At 53.8% G+C, this 20,842-nt stretch overlaps 1 protein-coding gene across 2 annotated transcripts; it reads right to left on the reverse strand.

Annotated features, from left to right (window-relative positions):
• Positions 1-138: 138 nt before the first annotated feature.
• PRKCG (protein kinase C gamma) lies at positions 139-19,272 on the reverse strand. 2 transcript variants are annotated; one of them, XM_019436782.2, is made up of 18 exons: positions 18,802-19,272; positions 18,155-18,186; positions 17,110-17,192; positions 12,341-12,452; positions 12,032-12,163; positions 10,890-11,046; positions 10,076-10,210; positions 9,694-9,781; positions 9,364-9,393; positions 7,795-7,947; positions 7,285-7,473; positions 6,187-6,278; positions 6,044-6,106; positions 5,449-5,587; positions 4,142-4,222; positions 2,466-2,573; positions 1,373-1,513; positions 139-1,142 (listed from the first exon to the last, which is right to left on the reverse strand). In XM_019436782.2, exons 1-18 carry the CDS (start codon positions 18,969-18,971, stop codon positions 954-956), a joined length of 2,094 nt encoding a protein of 697 aa, XP_019292327.1. In that variant the 5' UTR covers positions 18,972-19,272; the 3' UTR covers positions 139-953. The 2 variants fall into 2 exon arrangements, with proteins under 2 accessions (XP_019292327.1, XP_019292331.1); XM_019436786.2 differs by lacking the exon at positions 7,795-7,947 and having other exon boundaries at positions 18,802-19,271.
• Positions 19,273-20,842: the final 1,570 nt, after the last annotated feature.

Genomic DNA, 20,842 nt, shown 5'->3' on the forward strand with positions numbered 1-20,842 from the left:
GTCTCTCTGCCGCCCCACCCCCAGCCTGTATGTGTGTGTGAGCGCGCGCGCGCGCGTTTCCGTGTACGTTGTCCCACCTCCACACCCCGCCCCCCTTCCTTCTTCAAGCTTTAGAAGAAAACATCCCAACACCCAGCATCAGCATCCCAAATTTATTCTCCAGCAGCTGTGGCCGGGCGAGAGAGCCAAAGAAGAGGGCAGTGGGCAGGGGGAGGAGGACAGAGCCCCCCCCCCCCCCAGAGTGGCAGGCACGGGAAGGGGGGGAAGGGGAAGAGGGAGGGGAGGTGGAGGAGGTTCCGAGCAGGACTGGAGCCATGCACCTGGCAGGCGAGCAGTGACGGGTTCGGGGTAGGGGCGTCTAGAACAAAAGCTGATTGAGAACAGCTGGGGTAGGGATCCTTCATCCATCCCAGGAATCCCTAGAGTGTGGACGAGGCGCACGGGAGCGTGGGGGCACAGCCTCCCACTCACTCCAGAATGGGGTGGACGTCGTTGGTGGGGGGAGTGGGGGGCAGGTCAGAGGTGAAGGGTTGTTCTAGAATCCAAGTCTAGAACAGCCCACCCCATGAGACTATTTCCCAGAAAGAAAGGAGAAGAAAAAAAAAAAAAAAGGGGGGGGGGGGAGACAGAGATTCTACCAACACGGAGTCTAGAACCCCACGGAGTTGGGACCGTGGTGAAGGTTCTGGTAGCGCAGAGTCCAGAACACCAAGGTGGGTGAGAATCCCGGGCTCAGCACAGCAGAGTCTAGAACACAGTGAGGCTCCAGAGACAGTATGGAGCTTAGAATGCCAGGAACGCTTGGGAGGGGCATCTAGCACCCACGGGGCAGAGGCCAGAATGCTGGGGAGCAAGATCTAAATCGGAAAGGGGGTGGAGGTGGGGGTTGGGGGGAAGGTGTAAGACTGGTGCGGGGAGGGAGCAATGGGGACACCTAGTGGTGGCAGGTGAGATTACATGACTGGCACCGGCGGCGGGCTGACGGGGCTGCGGGCGTCGGGGTGCACGAAATCCGGGTTCACGTAGGTGAAGCCTTGGAAATCGGCCTGGTCGATGCTGGCCAGAACAAGGCGGTCTGGGGGGGTCAACGCTGGCGCCGCCCGCGTAAAGAACTTGTCGAAGTTCTCGCCGCTGCGTCCACACTGTGGGGAGCACGGAGAGGGAAAGATGAAATTCCGTCTGCTCCTTGGTGTCCCTCTGTGTCCCCTGTGACCATGTCCTGTCTCCTCTGGAATCAGCGCATCCTCCGTGGGCTCTGCATCTCCCGTTGGGGCGTCTCCGCAGAGGGAGCCCCACCCCACCTCTACATATGGGAATGGGAGCTCCTGGGTCCCCCATCCCCAGGGACCAGGGTTCCCGCAAGGTGGCTAACCGGACGGGGTCTGAACGGAGGCGCGATCTCCAGTCGTTCCAGCCGCTCCCAGTCCATCCAGCGGAAAAAGCCATGAGCACGGATGGCGGGCTCCCCGTCCGGCCCTGAGCCCAGGCGTTTCGCTGGGTGCTTAGTTAGGAACTGTGGAAAACACAGAGACAGACAGACAGACAGGGTCCCGGACAGGGAGGCACAGAGAACGAGAAAGGCAGAAAAGCAAAAACAGCAGAACAGAGACACAGCATAGAGAGAGGGGGGAGAGATAGAGACCCAGGGCGAGTGCAGAGACCCAGAGAAGGTGGGAGATAAAGCAGATGGGGGGGGGGGGGGGCAGAGATGCGGAAAGAGAGAAGGGTGGAGATCCACGAGACAAAAGCCCAGAGAGGATAAAGACACAATATGAAGGCAGAGACTCAGAGAGGAGGAGAGTTCCAGAGAGAGAAGGACCCAGTGTGTGTGTGTGTGTGTGTGTGTGTGTGTGTGTGTGTGTATGGCAGTCGGGGTAAGTGGGTAACAGATGCCCAGAGAGAGGGGGACACAGATACAAGGGGTTGACAGAGAGCCCAAGGGACACAGAGAAATGGTAGTGACACAGGAGGCCCCATCAAACGTAGATGGAGGCAGAGATAAGAGACAGAACCCAGAGAGTGAGAGTCAGAGAGAATGGAGACAGGAGCCAGAAACACAAGTGTGCTAATGCTCTTGGAAAAGCTGCCATAGGCTAGGCTCCTTATCCTGCATTAGCTCCATAACCCCAAGAGAGGAGACAGGCTCCCAGAGTGTCAGTGGCTTGCCCAAGATCCCCGGAGGGAAAGTGGCAGGAGTTAGGTTGACCTGATCCACCCCCTTGCAGAGGCAGGCCCTGGCCTTCCAGCACTCCCTGCAGTGAGCTGAGGGGTGGGTGCAGCAGAGAAGGAGACAGAGGCCATCATGGGACAGGAGGTGACAGCACGGCAGTCAGTAATTAATGTTCTAACAAAAGCTCTGTATTACACTTTTCTAATGTGCACAGGGACACTGCCCAGGCAACCCTGGATGGCGGCGGTGGGGCAAATGGGTTGTGTGGAGAATCTGGGGGTCAGAGGGTTCTTACCCCCTTGCAGATGGCCACAGCTTCCCGGGAAAGTGACTTGGGGTAAGTGACGGTTTGTTCCATGATAGCCTGAAACAGCTCTTCCTCATCCTCCCCATCGAAAGGGGGCTGAGGGAAGAGAGAGGAGAACGTGTCAGGACTTGACAGACTGCCTTTCCCCACCTTGCAAACCCTCAGCACCCACCGTGAACATGAACACCCCCCTCCAACATCCTGAGGAAAATTTTGACCAAACCACCAAAGCATTCTCTCCCTTCCTCTCAGACTCTTGTTTCCTATCTCAAATGGACCTTGTTTCCTATCTCAGCTCTCTGCACCTCTTTGCTGTTCTGTCTTTCTCTGCTGTGCAAAATCAGCAGGGTGTTAATTAGACAATATGTCATTTAAATAGAAGACAGGAAAAAGTGCAGGAAAACTGTAAAAACATTCTCCTGGTTGGATGAGTGGCCTCCAGTCTTCTGGAATTAGGAGACACAAAAGCAAGGCAAGGATTCTTAATGTGGGCTCTAGGAAGTCTGTTTGTGCAACTGAAGGGGCCTGTGAGCTTGAATAGGAAAAAAAGCATATCTTTATGTTTAAAAATCACTAACTGCAATTTCTCATTCCCTTCAGTTATGAATGGTGGGCAAAAACCACAAACAGTTATGAAGTACTTATAACTTCATCACCAACAGGAATCACAGATAATTTCTTATCACATTAGAATTGCAGATATCTCAAAATATTAGTCATCTCAACTTCAAGATTACTGGTAGACTTGCCTATTTACTTCCCATCACCATGAGATATCACTATTTAATTCATGAATAGGAAATCACATATACATCCACATCCCTATGTGTAATATTTAGGCAACTGTATACATTTAAATTAAATGTATTTAGTTGGCTGAACTAAGTTAAATCAAAATTTTAAAGTTTTGATAACCATATTTCAATATGACTGATTTCCTTTGTAATCCTATTATTTTATTTCATAGATTTAAACACATTATTCTGGGGTGTCTGGGTGGCTCAGTCAATTGAGCATCCAACTTTGGCTCAGGTCATAATCTCGCAGTTCATGAGTTCAAAGCCCCTGCTTCAGATTTTGTGTCTCCCTTGCTCTCTGCCCCTCCCCCACTCGTGCTCTGTTTCTCTCTCTCAAAAATAAACAAACATTAAAAAAAAATTAAACACGTTGTTCTGAGATGGGGTCCTTGTCACCAAAAAAAATACAAAAAACAAAAAACGTTTAAAGAACCCCAGGCCTGGGGTGCCTGGGTGGCTTAGTCGGTTAAGCATCCGACTTTGGCTTAGGTCATAATCTCACAGTTCGTGGGTTCGAGCCCCCTGTTGGGCTCTGTGCTGACAGCTCAGAGCCTGGAGCCTGCTTTGGATTCTGTGTCTTTCTCTCTGTTCCTCCCCTGCTTGCACTCTGTCTCTCTCTCCCTCAAAAATAAAGATTTAAAAAACAAACAAACAACGAATTTAAAGAACCCCAGGCCTATGGGAAAATAATGCTTCAGGACCAAGGACAGCGCTATCCAGGCGTGATATTCCCAACTGCTTAGCACCCCTCCTTAGATGACAGACATCACTTCCTACCCTGCTCCTTTAAGATAAAGGCCTTGTAACAGGTGGCATCCCCCGCTGTGTTGCCTTTAGGCAGGCCAGCCTGTCCCCAGCTTCCCTTACCTGTCCTGCCAACATCTCATACAACAGAACCCCAAAGGACCACCAATCAACAGACTTTCCATAGGGTTGGTAGGCAATGATCTGGTGAGAGAGGATGGAAGGCAAGGTATCATGGTTTGTGCTTAAAGAAGCCTAAGACCCCCTCTAGCCTCACCCCCAGAGAACCCTACCCACACTAAGTGTTGTCAACACAAACTCTTCCCACTCAGAACACTTCAGTTCCATCTTTTTGGAAAATTCAGAAACAAAATTTTCCTACTTAGAATGTTCCTTTGGTCCCAAATATGAAGATTATCTAAGGACCAAGTCAAAAGTTCCACCCAGCCAAAATATTCTGGTAACTAGACCCTCTCCTTACAATAACAGGTGCATGAGGGCTAATTTTCAGACACCAGAGATTCTTAAATCTGGATGCATTTAAGATTCACCTAGGGGGCTGTTCCCTAGCCCTAAAGAATTCCAGCCTCAATAGACCAGAGTGAGAGTCAGTAATATGTGTGTATATTTCAAAATGTCCACGGGTAATTCTGATTCCCAGCCATGTTTTGAAACCACTGACATTATTTGGGCATTAGCATTGAATCACCCAGAAAGATTAAGGATGACACTTCCTCCTTCCACTGAGAAAACTCAGGACACTCTATCTACTTACATACAGTCAGATCATTAGCTCCACCCCTTTAACAAAAAGTTAGAGTATATTCCACCCACCTGAAATATTCAGGAAATGCTTAGGGCTGGGGGGGTGGGTGGTGGAGAGACACAGGCCCCACCCACTCAAGAGTACACCTTCTTAGAATAGTCCTGTAACAGGTGCTATTGTCTGAGAATTGTTACCATTAGAGAGGGTTCCACTCTTTTAGAACACTCACCCAACTCTCTGCCCACTTAGCCTGTTTAGACACCCAGCTCTGCCCACTTGGAATGCTAACACGCAGGCCTTTCTGCTCTGTTTGCTGTTAGATCACCCATGACTCATGCAAAGACCCCAGGGTTAGGGGGCACCTGGGTGGCTCAGTTGGTTAAGCAGCTGATTTCGGCTCAGGTCATGATCTCATGGTTTGTAAGTTAGAGCCCTGAGTCAGGCTCTATGCTGAGAGTTCAGAGCCTACTTCCGATTCTGTGTCTCCCTCTTTCTCTGCCCCTCCCCCACTCGCCCTCTCTCTCTTCTCTCTCTGTCTCTCAAAAATAAACATTAAAAAAAAAAAGACCCCAGGGTCAGCCCCCCGACATTCTGAATGTTAGACAACTGGCCATACCCACTCGGCGAACTTGTGTAGCACCAAGGACAGCCAAGGGAGGGTTACCTCAGGAGCTATGTAGTCTGGGGTCCCACAGAAGGTGCGGGTGGTGGTCCCAGGGAAGACGTTCTCCTTACACATGCCAAAGTCAGTGATTTTGATGTGTCCTTCAGCATCCAGCATCACGTTGTCTAATTTCAGGTCCCTGGGGGTAGGGGGTTGGATGGATAGGCATTGAAGGAAGGGTAGCGTTCAATGGGCTGGAGTTACAAGGTTTTGATCTTTGTTTTGTTTTTGTTTATTTTAGAGAGAGAGCACGCACATGTGTGAGCAGAGAAGAGAGGCAGAGAGAAAGAAAGAATCCCAAGCAGGCTCCACAATCAACGCAGAGCCCAATTCAGGGCTCAATCCCACAACCCTGGGATCATGACCTGAGTCAAAATCAAGAGTCAGATGTTCAACCGAGTGAGCCACCCAGGCACCCCTTTGTTTTGTTTTTCAAGTAAGCTCTAGGCCCAACGTGGGACTTGAACTCAGGATGCCGAGATCAAGAGTCGCATGCTCTATGCACTGAGCCAGCCAGGAGCCCCTAGAGCTGTAAGTTTGATCCCTTTCCCTCTAGGGGCCTGACTGCCTCCACTGAAAGGCCCAGACTGCTCACCGGTAGATGATGCCCTGATTGTGAAGGAAGAAGAGGCCGATGGCGATTTCTGCTGCGTAGAACCTAGAGAAGGAGGTGGGAGTTAGAAGCTCAAAGGCTGGGGTCCCCCTGGCCCCACCCCTCCTCTCTCAGCTGAGACTCACGCTGCATGGGGCTCCTTAAACTTGCCCAATTGCTGGATGTGGTACATCAGGTCGCCCCCGGTGACATACTCCATCACAAAATACAGACGGTCCTGCCAGAGAGGTGGGGTGCTGGTGCTTAGAGGGGGTAGGACACGTCCATTCCTGCCCACTCGAGACAAACTTGGAAGGCTCCAGATCCACCCAATCAGAACTGGGAGGCCCCAATGATTCTAACCCAGCCAGCTCAGAATCTCAACCTGACATATCCCCTATTACTCCGAACTGGTCCTGCCCTCTTAGAATTGAAGGCTGAGGCCCACCATTCCCTGGAAATCCTAAGGATACCAAAACCTCTTTCCATAGCTACTCACACACAAAAGCAATCCTGACCACCTGCTAGGAACCAAAGATTTTTTTTCAGGCCTCATTTGCAATGGATACTAATTTCTTTCTTTCTTTCTTTTTTAATCCAGGAATCTAACTGTGCCCATACAGAGCTTTTTTGAAGCACTCATGCCTTCTCAAACCTCTGAAGGTTTCTGGGGCACCTGGGTGACTCAGTCGGTTGAGTGTCTGACTTTGGCTCAGGTCATGATTTCACGGTTTGTGAGTTCGAGCCCCGCATCGGGCTCTGTGCTGACAGCTCAGAGCCTGGAGCTTGCTTTGGATTCTGTCTCCCTCTCTCTCTGCCCCTCTCCCACTCATGCTCTGTCTGTCTCTGTCTCAGAAATAAATAAGCATAAAAAAAATTAAAAACAAACAAAAACCTCTGAAGGTTCTGACTTGTCTTCCCATTCCTCAATCTTTGGGACACGCACCGTTTCTGATGAGACATTTACTCAGAATCCAAGAGTGACGACCACATTACTTAGCGCGCAGCTATTGGCACACCACTCACGTACTCCTTTACTCAAAAATCCTTCACTCAAAAAAAAAAAAAAAAAAAACCCCACCCACTCAAGACCAAGCTGGCTCAGGTCCCGCCTAGTCAGGATCCCACCCATCTGGCCACGCCCAGTCAGAGTGCGGGGGCGGGGAAGGTTCTTTTTGCCTGTAAACTCAGAATCCCAGAGCAGACGCTCGACCTGAGCCGGACTCCGCCCCCTCCTTCCTCACCGGGGTCTGGAAGGTGGAGTGCAGCTGGGTGAGAAAGTGGGGCCGGCCTCCCGGGCCTCGGCCCCCCAGGGCCAGCACGCGCTTCTCCACCAGGGTGCAGTCCACATCATCATCCTGGACGATCACGTCTTTCTTCAGGATCTTGATGGCGTAGAGCTCATCAGAGCCCCTGCGCTCAGCCAGCATCACCTAGCGACAGAGGCCCCAAAAGGCCCAGTCCATCATGGGCCTCCCCCATGCCCTCCCCCTTCAGAGACACAAAGAAATGAAATCCCAGGTCCTCCCCCTCTCTCTCAGGGACTGGGCACCCTGGTTTTGCTGACCACTCCCTCAGGGAAAGCATCAGAATCTTTATGCCTGTCCTCTCAGAGGCACTCAGGTGTCCCACTGACCCCCCTCTGGGGGGCTCAGTAGTCTAGTGTCCCTCCCCATGTACCTCCTTCCTAAGGACCAGAAATCTGATCTTTCCCCAGACATCTTCCCCTTCCCCCAGAGCCCCAGGAATCCAACCTTCCCAAAGCTGCCTTTTCCTAGAACCATGAGGAAGCTGAAGTCAGAGATGTGCAGACGTCCAGGGCTTGTCCCAAAGAAACAGCGTTTGGAGTCCGTGGGACTAGGGGATGGGGAGGGGATGGGAGAGGAAGAGGGACCCATCCGCACCCGCTGTGAGAAAGGAGAGAGATCCGAAGGTAGTCAGACCCCAGATGGGGACAAGGAGATGTCTCTAAGAGAGACAGCAGCCAAGAACGAAAGGGATGAGAAGAGAGGGAGAGAAAAAGGAAAACTGTCTCTGCACCCCCCCGTCCTTGGCTTTAGAACTTGTGCTGATTTTCCATAACCTGGAGGGTTTATCATTTAACACTCAGACAGATCACTCTATGCTGTTAGATAACCCTGTTATCACCACCATGCCCCATTTTAGAGAAGAGAAAGTTGGCACAGAGACACTAAATAACTTGCCCAAAGTCACACAGCAAATAAGCAGCAGAGCCAGAAATCAAAATCCATTAAAGCCAGAGACTGTGTCTCCCCCCTTTTTGCATCTTCAACATCACCCAGCACCTGAACACCTTTACCACTCCTCCCACCTGAGTCTCCACAGAGCCTCCTCCCTCTTTCCCCCTTTGCCTCCACCATCTATTCTCTACAAACAGCATTTGTCTTGTTCCGACCTAAACCATCCTAGGCCACCTTCGATGCTCCCACGGCCCACCGGTTTAAGATAAAATCCTTCCAGTGAAGGACAAGGCACGCTCCTTCCCTCTCTGGCTTAATGTCCTACTTCTTCCCACTCTCTCCCCCCTTCAGCCCCACTGTCTTCCTGGTGCTACAGACACGCCTCACCCGCTCCCACCACAGGCCTGCTCTTCCTGCTGCCTGGAAGGATTTCTAGCCTTCAGCCTGGAAATATGGTCTCCCTCTCCTTGCACTTCCTCTGGGGCTCCCCTCCCTAGGAAGCTTTCTCTGGCGCTCCCAGGCTGAGCCAGGTGCTTCCAATTCTCCCTAGTGCCTGAGGCTACTACCTCTATTACCAAACATCTTCCTTCCAGGAGAATGTCTCCATCTGTCACTTTCTCCTACTTTGAAATCGGAGCTCCCCAGGGAATGGACTGATTCTATGCCCAGAACAGGGTTTGGCTAACAGGAAATAGGTGTTGAGAGAGTGAGAAAATGAATGGAGGAGAGAAAGGCCACAGTGACAAATAGAAAAACTCAAAAGTTCAGTTCAGCAGTCACCTCCTCAAGAATTCACCCTCCCCCAGCACCTTCCCCCCAGGCTGGATGAGTGTCTCCTCCAGGCTCCTGGGGGAGGGGGGGGTGCTCTACCTCTAATGCACTACATCATCCTGGAATTTAAGTATCTGTGACTGTGTCTCCACCTTGGGGACTTGGTTAAGGGTCAGATTCACCTCTGGAATGCTAGGTTTACTCAACAAGCACAAGACCACCTCCAAACCTGTGCTCATCCCGCGTGTGTGGGTGTGAAAACTGATACCAGGGGAGGGAGAAGACATGGGGAGACAGACATAGACCACAAGGGATGAAAATGTCTCCATTCCAGGCCTGAGCTTCACGCACCTCGTACAGTTCCAGGGGGTAGTTACAGGCCTGCGGGGAGAGGGGGTGGAGGAGAAAGCCAGAGTCAGAGCCCCGAGAGAGGTAGGAGGATGCCCTAGAGCAGGGGGTGGGGACTCCAACCCCCCAAGCCAAGGGGATGGATAGGAACTCTAATTCCCATCATACCCTGGGGCAGGAGTCCCCTAGAAAAGCAGGGGGAAGGGAGCGCCAGGGTCTTCTGGGAATTGTAGTCCCAGGACCAGTGGGCAACCAGTGGGTGCAGGGAGGGGGCAGCTCTGAACTGTGGGTGGCAGGGCTGGGCTCCCCCTGGGAGAAGTGGGGCCTGAGTACCTCAAACTTCTGGAGGAGGCTGCAGTTGTCAGCATCAGCCACTGGCACATTGTAATATTCGCCCTCCTCCTGGTTCAGTAACTTGTACCTGACATACAGAAGGAGACCAGAGTCGGGCAGGAGTTGGGCAGAAGGGGGGCACCCGCGGGAGAGGCAAAGGTATCAGAGGGGGGAAAAAGACACAGAGAGAAAGACACGGAGTGGAGAGAGTGGGATAGACGAGAGAGACACGGAGTGGGGGACACAGGAAGGGAGGAGGAGGGGAGAGGGATGGGGACAAGGGAGGGAGAAGTGCAGGGAGGCAGAATGAGGGTGGCCCGAGGAGACTGCACACAGAGATGGACAGGCCAAGGCACAGCCTCCGCCCCCGCCCAGCCCTCACCAGCCGTCCACCGGTGCCTTGAGCAGCTCCGAGACCCCGAAGGACATGGCGCCCATGAAATCGTTGCGGGAAGTCCGGTCCCAGTCCCACACCTCCACGCTAAGCCTGCGCTCCACGTCTCCTGGCTTCAGGTTGCTGCGGGAAGGGGGCGGCGGAGTGAGGGTCCAGCTCCCCGCTGCCTCTGCTCCCCATCCCTGGTGCTGGTGGAGCAGGCAAGCCCTTCTGGGGCGAGCTGGGGTCTGTTCCTGCTCTCTAAAGTGTCCTGTCGTCTCTGATCCTCCACAAAGGGGGTCTCCCCCAATATCAGGACCTTGAGTACATGTAGACAGCTCTCAGTCTCTCTCCGGTCCTCCCACATTCTTGGCTCCTTCCCATCCCTGTGTCCTGTCTTTTCTCTCCAGATCTCTCTCCTGAGTCTCTGTGCCCCCCTCCTTCCTCTAGGTCTCTGTCCTTCTGTCTTTCTGTTGATTGGCTTCTCTTTCTATTCCTGCCACCCTCCCCTGCTCACACCCACTCCCCATTCTGTCTCTTTGGGTTTGTGCCTTCTTCTGAGAATCCCCCCCCCCCCCCCGATCTCTGTTTCACTCTAAAGTAGTGGGCTTTGATGGAGATTAAATGCACAGATGTCTGTCTCTCTGTTTCTCTAACTCCAGCCCTCTCCCTCAGCCACTCTCTTCCCTCTCCCACCGCCTTTTTTTGGGATCCCCCTATCCTAACACCTCCCACACTTTGCTCTCTGGGGTCTTGTGGGCCACCAGGACCCTCCGATCATTCTCTGTCAGTCATCACAGCATCCCCTGCACCCGAAGCTCACAACACAAAGGTCTCGTTCCACACAGGGTTTAGCGTGGCTTTCACGGTCCGGGTCTTTTGCTTTGTCAAGTTCCGAGGGTCTGGGATGAGCTTCAGCTTCACGTAGGGGTCAGACAGACCATTGGGGTCCATTGGGATAAGGTTACGGGCCTCGCCAACTGAGAGAGGAAGTGAAGGGGTGTAGGCTGGGTTAGAGATCCAGGAAGAGGCCCCGGAGTTTTCCCCAGCGGCAATCCCAAATCCAAGCGCCCAGCCTTTCTCCTAACCCAGGCATCCAGAAGATGAGGCATAAAGCCCTTTCCCCAGCCAGGGACCCAGAAATCGGACCCAAAGCCCCCTCCTCCCTTAGGACCCCAGAGTGAGGACCCTGGCCACGTCACCCATAGTAATCCCAAGCCTCCCTCGGAACCAGGTTTTTTCTCATCCCCCACTCCCAAGGACCTTGATCTAAAATGGCCATTAAGAGGCCCTGAAAGGGGCACCTGGGTGGCTCAGTTGGTTAAGCATCCAACTTCCGCTCAGGTCATGATCATGGGGTTTGTGGGTTCGAGCCTCACATCGGGCTCTGTGCTGACAGCTCAGAGCCTGGAGCCTGCTTCGGATTCTGTGTCTCCCTCTCTCTGTCTCTCCCCTGCTTGCCCTTTCTCTCTGTCTCTCAAAAATAAACATTTAAAAATTTTTTAAAAAGGGGCACCTGGGTGGCTCAGTCCGTTGGACATCCGACTTTGGGTCAGGTCATGATCTCACAGTTGGTGAATTTGAGCCCCGTGTAGGGCCCTGTGCTGACAGCTCAGAGCCTGGAGCCTGCTTTGGATTCTGTGTCTCCCTCTCTCTCTTCCCCTCCCCCTCCGCTCATGCTCTGTCTCTCTCTCTCAAAAATAAATAAACATTAAAAAAATTTAAAAAAAAAATAAAATTAATTAATTAATTAATTTTTAAAAATGGCCCTGAAAGTCACAAGTCAAGGCTAGAGTCCAGGCTACAGGTTGGAAGGGGCGTGGCTGGGTGGCGCTCAGCCTTTGCAGACGGGGGTCAGGATTGTGGGCGGGACCTTCCGGTTCGGCTGGGTGGGCCGCTCAGGTGCACCCTGCCCTTCCGGCGGGGGTAGAAGGGGAGGGACCGGACAGAGGGGCGGGGCCTCACCTGTGACGTGGATCTCATCCGCGGTCGGTGCTCGGATCTCCAGCTGCAGGCGCCCTCGGCGCTCCGTGTGGTCCACCCCGCACAGAGAGGGCACGCTGCGCACACAGCGGCGGTGCACGTTCATTTCGCAGCCTGGGGGAGGGGAGGGGGGGACAAAACGGGAGGTGGCACTTCTGGCCGCCCCCCAACTCCAGACTCCGTCCCCCGGCCCTACCCGGAACCCAGACACTGTGCTTTGACCCCCCCCCACCCCCCCACCCCCCCCGGAGCGCCAGGTTCGGCCAGGAGCGGCAAGCGTGGACTACTCACAGGAGCATTTCATGCCCTGGTGCACCAGCCCATAAAGAAGGGAGCCACAGTGGTCGCAGAAGGTGGGGCTGCTGTAGCTGTGCAGACGGAACTTGTGCTTGTTCCGGGGGTCCTGGGGGCCGAGGGGAGACATCAGAGGGGGTAAGGACAGAGAGAGAGAGAGAGAGAGAGAGAGAAGCCCTTTGAACGCTTCCTCCTTCCGCCTTGCTCTCCCAGTCCTGCTCCTCCTCACTCATTCACGCTACAGTATTTATTGAGTGCCTGCTGTGTGCCAGGCACTGTTCTTGGTGCCAGGACCAGCCGTGAACAAAGAAACAAAAACTGCTGTCCACATGGAGTTTACTTTCTAGGGAAGGGAGACAGAAAATAAACACTGAATAAATGAAAGAGTATGATGCATGGTAACAGGTGCTCTGGAGAAAAACGAAGCAGGCAAGTGTCAGCCAGGGGTGGGGGCGTTTAAATTTGCATAGAGTGATCAGGGTGGGCTTCGCTAACAAGGTGGGATTTGAACAGAACCTGAAGGTGGTGGCGGCTCCCATCGTCCCATAGTCCCTATGCTCCACCCCCCTCCCCAAAGCTATTTTCGAGCACTTGTGGGCCACAATGAACGCCAGATCCCTCACTGTCAGCCTCTGTCAATGTCTGCCCACTCTTGATCTGCCTTCTCTGAGCCCCTTGTGAAATGGGGAATAGAACCTCTCCATTAAAAGGACCCCTCAGTTAATGAAAGACCAAGTGTTGGGGTGCCTGCCTGGCTGGGTCGGTAGACATGTGACTCTTGATCTCGGGGGTTGTGAGTCTGGGTCCCACATTGGGTGCAGAGATTACTTTAAAAAATAATAAATTTGGGGGCTCCTGGGTGGCTCAGTCAGTGAAGCATCTGACCTTGTCTCAGGTTGTGATCTCACAGTTTGTGCGTTCAAGCACCTCGTTAGGCTCTCTGCTGTTAGCATGGGACCCTTTTGGGATCCTCTGTCTCCCTCTCTCCTCTGCTCCTCCCCTACTCATTCTCTCTCCCTCTTCGATAAATAGAACTTTAAAAATTAAAATAATAATAATAATGATTTAAAAAGAAGAAAGATTAAATGTAAGCTGCATAGCAGGGCCTGGCATGTTAAATGTGTTAAGTACGGTTATTCTTAGTGCTGTGGTTACTATTAGTGATTTTATTGTGGTCCTCACATAGACCTGGGTTTAAATAAGGGCGAGGCCATTTACCAGCTGTGTGATTTGGGGCAAGTTAGTGCCCAATTTTGAGCCTCAGTGTCCTCCTCTACCCAGTGGAAATAATCTAAATCTTGAAGCAATGCTAAATGTCCAGAGTGCAATTAAGCATGAATTTAGGACACCAGTAAGACATTCCTTCCCCACCCCTGGCCATGTCTGAGTGTTAAATAAGTTGGTATTTGTCTCTTTCTAGGAATGCATTGCAAAAGTTATGATAGGTGATGAGGCACCTCAGTGGCTAGGTCAGTTAAGCATCTGATTTCGGCTCATGGGTTTGAGCCCCGCGTCGGGCTCTGTGCTGACAGCTCAGAGCCTGGAGCCTGCTTCAGATTCTGTGTCTCCCTCTCTCTCTGCCCCTCCCCTGCTCACCTCTCTCTCTCTCTCTCTCTCTTAAAAATAAACATAAAAAAAGAAGAGTTATCCGAGGTGAAAATTCAGGATATTCTTGGGCTTTTATTTATTTTACAGGTTTTTTTTAAGTTTATTTAAGAGAGAGTGTGTGAGCAGGGGAGGGGCAGAGGAGAGGGGGGAGAGAGAATCCCAAGCAGGCACCACACTGTCAGTACAGAGGCTAATGTGGGGCTTGAACTCGCAAACTGTGAGATCATGACCTGAGCCGAGATCAGGAGTCAGATGCTTAACTGACTGAGCCACTCAGGTGTCCCCTAATTTGCAGCTTAGTGGGGACTCTAATTTGAATGACACTCAGGTGCGGTGATCTCTTTCGATGCTCCTGGCCTCTAAAGATCTTCAGCTGACCCTAACTCAGCTGCACTAAGTGATGGTCTACATAACAGCCCTCAGCAGGACACCGGACACAGACACACAGGCTCCACCACTCCACAGAGAGAAGCCCTTATTATTCTCAAGGTGAAATCACTACTAAAAAGGAGACAGGACCACAGCTCCAATTAGATAGATTAGCGTCCACATTTTGACTCTGCCCACCATCTAGCTCTGTGGCTCCCCCACCCCACCACCGCTTTGCAGAGACCCAGCCATCCTCCCTATAAGATGGGTCCATGAGGCCTCCCTGAAAGGGGTCTAAAGGAAATCATGCTTGCCAAGCCTTCACCATTTCCTTAGCCCTTGATCCACGTTACTTACAACAAGATCAAAAGCATTAAGAAGAAGAAGAAGGAAAAAAAAGCTGGAGTGATATAGAGGAAGACCCCTCCTCAGTTTTTGCCTCTGTTTCTTCATGGGATATAGTCATAATTCTACAAAGATGATAACGGATATATTGTCTCTTGTCATATATCAGGTACTGCCCCAAATACTCGACTCATTTAGTCCTCAAAGCAATCCTGTAAGGCAGGCATGATCATCAGCCCCTTCTATAGATGAGGAACTGAAGGGGTGCTCAATATATGTTCTGTGAAATCACATTCTCTATGCAAACTTCAATTTTCTTCGCCTAACCAGCTGGCAAAATGTCCCATGGACTTCCGTAGATTTCTCTCTCCCTTTCTGTCTCTCTCTGTCGCCATTTTTCATTCTCTTTCTCCATCTGCTAATCATAAAACTATCTCCACCCCTCTGTCAAAAGCTGGGCTAGACTCTGAAGTCACTTGGCTTCATTGAACTATCAAAACAAGCCTGGGGGCGGTGGGGAGCGGTGCCTGGGTGACTCAGTCAGTTGAGTACCTGACTTCTGTTCAGGTCATGATCTTGGTCATGATCTCCAGGTTTGTGGGTTTGAGCCCCATGTTGGGCTCTGTGCTGACAGCTCAGAATCTGGAGCCTGCTTTGGATTCTCTCTCTCCCTCTCTCTGTCCCTCCCCCACTCATTTTCTCTCTCTCTCTCAAAAATAAATGAACATTAAAAACAAAAAAACTAAAAACCAAAAAACACAAGCTTGGGTATGTCTAGATTAATGCTGTCCCACCCAATAGCCACTAACCACAAGTGGCTATTTAAATTTAAATCAATCCTGGGGTGCCTGGGTGGCTTGGTCGGTTAAGAATCCGACTTTGGGACTTCGGCTCAGGTCATGATCTCACGGCCCGTGAGTTCGAGCCCCGCGTCGGGCTCTGTGGTGACCGCTCAGAGCCTGCAGCCTGTTTCAGATTCTGTGTCTCCCTCTGTCTCTGCCTCTCCCCTGTTCATGCTCTGTCTCTCTCTGTCTCAAAAATAAATAAATGTTGAAAAAAAATTTTTTTAAAAATAAAATAAATTTAAATCAATCCGGGGCGCCAGGATGGCTCAGTTGGTTAGGTTAAGTAAGGTCTGACTCTTGATTTCAGCTCAGGTTATGGTCTCAGTTCATGGGTTCAGGGCCTCATGTCAGGCTCTGCACTAAGAGTGCAGGCCTGCTTGGGATTCTCTCTCCCCCTCTCTCTCTTCCCCTCCTTTCCTCATATGTGCATGTGTTCTCTCTTTCAAAATAAATAAACATGAAAAAAATTTAAAAAATAAATTTAAATCAATTCAAATTAAATGGAATTTTAGATTTCCATTCCTCAGTCACAGTGACCCCTCTCAAGCGCTCCTCTAGCCAGCTATGCGGGGCTGGTGGCTGCCATATTGGACGGCATAGATAGAGAACATTTCCATCATTGCACAAAGCTCTATTGGTCAACACTAGACCTTCAGCCCCATTTTATAGAGGGGAAATTGAGGCTCAAAGAGAAAAGCCCCCAAGCCAGACAGAAAGTGAAGGGGCACATAGGATCCACTGTTCTTGTAAGTGAATCCAACATCCCCCTGATGTGAAGGGTGAAGGGGAGGGAGGGAGACAGAGGTGTGTGTATCTGTGTGTGTTCATGGGGGACCTATAATGCACATGTGTGTGCTCATGGGGGAGATATATATATATATGTATATATATATATATATATACACACACACACACACATATGCATATGCACATGTGTGCGTGTGTGTGCATGAGAGATCTGTACTTGCACATGTGTGTGAATGTGCATTGCAGGGTCTCTCTGGGCCTGCCTCCCTCTGGGCAACTTCTAAGCGATTCTCCATATCTACCATTTTCTATTCTAGCTTCTCTCTCTGGGTATCTGCAGCCCTGTCTCTCTGAGTTTCTTGTCTCTGTCTGTCTCTCTCAGTCCCTGTGGCTCGCCTTTTCCTTCCGCCTGCGTTGCTGTCTCTGTTCCAATCCTCTGTCTGTCTGTCCGTCTCAGTCTCTCTGTCTGGGTCTCTATCATTATCTTTTTCTGCATTTCTGTGATTCTGTCTTATCTGTATCTGCATCAATAGTTGTCTGTCCCTCAATGCTCTGTTTTTTTAAATCTCTTGACCCCTGGATGACAGCCCATCCTCTCCAATGTTGGTCTTTGGTCCCCTCACACCTGCCTCCTCTCTGTCCCCCCACCTATGTCCCCAGCCTGTCTCAGCCCCTCTCATTTCCCCTTTCCAGGCCAAGGGCAGGGAATCTGGGCCAGACTAGCTCCCCCTATCTCTCCAGCCCCCCTCCCCTCCCAGCCTTAAAAATAGCAGGAGAAATTGGGACGGACGCCGAGGGGGTGAGGGCGGGGGTGCGGCCCAAGGAGGAAGAATCAGGTGTCCGGGCACTCACATCCGTCTGGGGGCCCTTCCCAGCGCCTGGACACTCGAAGGTCACAAATTCGTGGCATCGTCGATGAACCACAAAGCTGCAAACTGAAGGTGAGAATCATAGAGACACAGAGACAGAGAGTGAGCCTAATGGACAGAAGAAAATCAGAGAGAAGGAGACTCCAACAGAAAGAAAACCAGAGGGGGGGCCCCAAAATAGAGTTCAATAGAGAGCAAATCAAAGGAGAGACCCCAACATGGAATGGGGGAGAAAAACCAGGAGACAGAAATTCAAGAGATGGACCCCAAAACAGGCAAGAGAGAATCACAGAGCAGAGAGAACCCAGTGCCTACACACAGCCAAAGGGAGACACAGAGACGCAGAGACGGAGTGAGGACGACAGAGAGACAGGGACACAGAGAAAATAGGATCCCGTCGACAGAGACAAGAAAGCAAGAAAAGAGCAGGCCAAGGAGGAGGGAGAAACAGAGAGATGTCCTCTCATAGAACGGAGAGAGCAGCAACTTGGGCAGAAGTGAGTCTGGGGGCGCCATTGCAGCCTCCCCCTCCCTGACTCACTCTGTTCTCAGCAGTGGCAGCTGGTGCTTTAGGACTCGCCCCCCTCTCCCGCCCCCCAGAACTGCCAGCCCCGCCCGGCCCCCACCCGCCCATTGGTGACCCCGCCCGGGCCTGCCCCTGCCTAGGACTGTTGCTGTTGTCATGGCGACAGCAGCTTGAAGGGGGGGGGGGCTCTGACTTCGCATCTCCAGCCCCCCCCTTTCAGCTCCCCTTTTCCAAATCTCTCTGTTCCCATGGCAACAGATTCTCCAAATATCTGTCCCCACCTGGAGCCGGCCGAGGGAGGGGCCCCCAGCACCACCTCCGCGGTGGCCCCGCCGTCAGAGCTCCCTCCCCACCGCAGGCTGTGTCTTTGCCACACCCCCCGCCCCGGGCTCCCCCGCGCCTCTCTGGGGACCAAAGAACACGTGTGTCAAGCCTCCTGGGCCGTGGGTCCCCAGCCTCCACCCTCCTGAAGGTCCCAGGAGTCCAGATCCCCAGCTCTTACCTTGACATTGCAGGCCTTGTTTCCCAATGCCCCTGCAAGATCAAGGATCAGAGGTCAGTGCAGATAAGGGTACCTGGGCCTCCCACCTCTGCCGGCCACACTGCGTCTGACTCCCTCCTGTAGCAAGACCCCGGAGTCGAGCCCCAGCTGCCTCGTTTACTGGAACCCAGAAATTCTGACCTCCAGCCTTTCTTCTCTCAGACCCAGGAACCCAGGCCCCCAGTCCTTCTTCTCTCAGACCCAGGAGCCCAGGCCTCCAGCTCCTCCTCCCTCAGAACCAGGAATCCGGGGCCCCAGCCCCTCCTCCGTCAGACCCTGGGGTCCGGGTCCCCAGCCCCTCCTCCCTCAGACCCAGGGGTCGGGGTCCCCAGCCCCTCCTCCCTCAGACCCTGGGGTCCGGGTCCCCAGCCCCTCCTCCCTCAGACCCAGGGGTCCGGGTCCCCAGCCCCTCCTCCCTCAGACCCTGGGGTCCGGGGCCCCAGCCCCTCCTCCCTCAGACCCAGGGGTCCGGGTCCCCAGCTCCCTCCTCCCCTAGGACCAGGCGCCAGGGTTGCAGCCCTCTCCTTCCCGAGCACTCCGGGTCTGGGGTGACAGGAGTCTCTATCCCTCGTTGCCTCCTCCCTCAGGCCCCCAGCCCCTTCCCTCACCAGATGAAGTCTGTGCAGTGGCTGCAGAAGGTTGGCTGCTTGAAGAAGCGGGCGGTGAACTTGTGGCTCTTGACTTCGTGGACCACCTTCTGCCTCAGAGCCCCCTTTCTGCAAAACAGGGGCCGGGGTCCCCCCTCTGAATCGCCTCCGCCGGGGCCCAGGCCTGCCATGGCCCCAGGAACGTAGCAGGGACCAGGATCCCGCCTTGCAGGGGCAAACAGGTAGAAGGGCGAGGAGCCGGAGACTCGGGAGAGCACTGAGCCACGGGGAGACTGCGAGGAGGGAAGGAGAGGGGCGAGGCACCTCCAGGCGCGGAGCGCAGGGCAGGGAGCGGCACCCCGGGGCGCGCCCGCTCCGCCAGGGGGAGCGGGCGGGCAGGGCGGAGAGCCGAGGGCAGGGGCGCCGAGGAGCCCGAGGCAAGGGCGGCGGCGGCGGCGGGAGCTCCAAGCTCAAGCACCTGCTGAAATGTGGGAGCCCCGGCTGGGGGGAGGCGTTGCCATGACGACCGAGGGGCGGGGTTTCAGCTTAAAGGCGTCCCTCCGCCCCCCCCCCCCCCCCACTCCCGGAGGCTCGGGACAAATGCCCTCCCCGCTCCCAACACACGTGCGCACACCCGCTCCGGGGGCTGGCTGGAGGGAGGGGGGGCATCCTCTGAGAGGCGCCCTCCCCGCCCCCCACCCCCTCCTCCTGTTGCCTGGCCGGGTCCTCCTCCCCACCGGGGGGCCTCGGTGGGCCCGGTTAGCCCTATGAGACGCCACCCGGATCTCGGGGTTTCTGACTGTGTCACTCGGCCTCATGACACGAACTTTGCCGTCAGTGCTGGGGACCCAGTGCTGAACGGGGAGGCCTGGTGTCTCACTCTCTCGTCTGCTGCTCAGGCCTTGATTTCTGTCTCCCGGCCTGGGTCTACGTCTCCCTCTGGGACGATCTCTTGTTCTTGGTCTCTCTGTCTCTGCTGCGTGTCTCCTTTATGCCTGTCGCTCGTCCTGTGACCCTCGCTGGGTCTCGGGGTCTCTCTCTTTCTCAGAGGTGTCCGTCTCACTGTGAATCAGTGTCCCTCGGCCTCTCCCTGCAGGTCTCCTAAATTCCTGCTTCTCTGTCTCCCAGAAGCTCTCCCTCTTCCTGACTCTGTACGTCTTTCTGGCCCTGTGACTCTCTCTCTCTCTCAATCGGGGACCCAGTCTGTGATTCTGTGGGCCTCTGTGTCTCCCTCCCTCTGCGTCTTTCTCTTTTGAGAGGCAATCTCTGTCTCCCCCACCCCTTCAGTCCTTGCTGTCTCTCCCGCTCTCCCACTGTGTCCCTGTCTCTGTAAGTACTTTTGTCTCTGTCTCTGCAAACCTCGCTGATCCACTCTTGGGCTCAGTCCCACCCTCTGTCGCTGGGGGTCTCTCTCTGAATGAGTTCATTGGTCTCTCTCCTTCTCCCCCTCCCCCCCCCCCAAACGCCCCCCACCTTTCTCACCCTCCCTGGCTATGAACCTCTCTCTTCGTCTCTGGGGGTCTCCCCCTCCCTCCACGTCTCTCCCCCTCTCTGGCTCTGGAAAACCCTGTGCCGCTCTGTCGGTCTCCTCCTGTCTCCCGTCCGTCGCTCTGCCCGCGTCTTTGCCTCTCTCAGGTCGCGCTCCGGCCCCGCCACCCCCACCCCTACCCCCAACTCCCGTGCGCGTCCGGGTCCCGGCTCCCGGAGACCCGCTCTGTTGCCAAGGGCAACCACGGCCCTCCTCGGGCTGCGGAGTGCAGTGCATCCTGGGACCTGTAGTCTGAGCCTGCGGACCGCCTGTTGCGGCGACGCGGCGGAGAACTTCGTTTCCCGGCGTGCCCCGCGATAGGGGGCGGGGCGCCACGGGCGGGGACCCGGGGAGCCCACCACACCTTCTCTGGGAATTTTGGGGGTTCGGGTCGGGCTTCCCGAAGCCGAAGAGGAGGTGAGGGAATCCGACTCTCCTCCTAACCCCCCCCCCCAGATATGGGGGCGTTCTGGCCTTGCCAGCCACCTCCAGGCGTGCGCCCTGCCCAAGGGCAAGTGTAGGGGTGGGAGTGGT

This window comes from Panthera pardus, unplaced genomic scaffold, assembly GCF_024362965.1.
Source record: "Panthera pardus isolate Hobbes unplaced genomic scaffold, ASM2436296v1 HiC_scaffold_18, whole genome shotgun sequence".
Taxonomy (NCBI): Eukaryota; Metazoa; Chordata; class Mammalia; order Carnivora; family Felidae; genus Panthera; species Panthera pardus.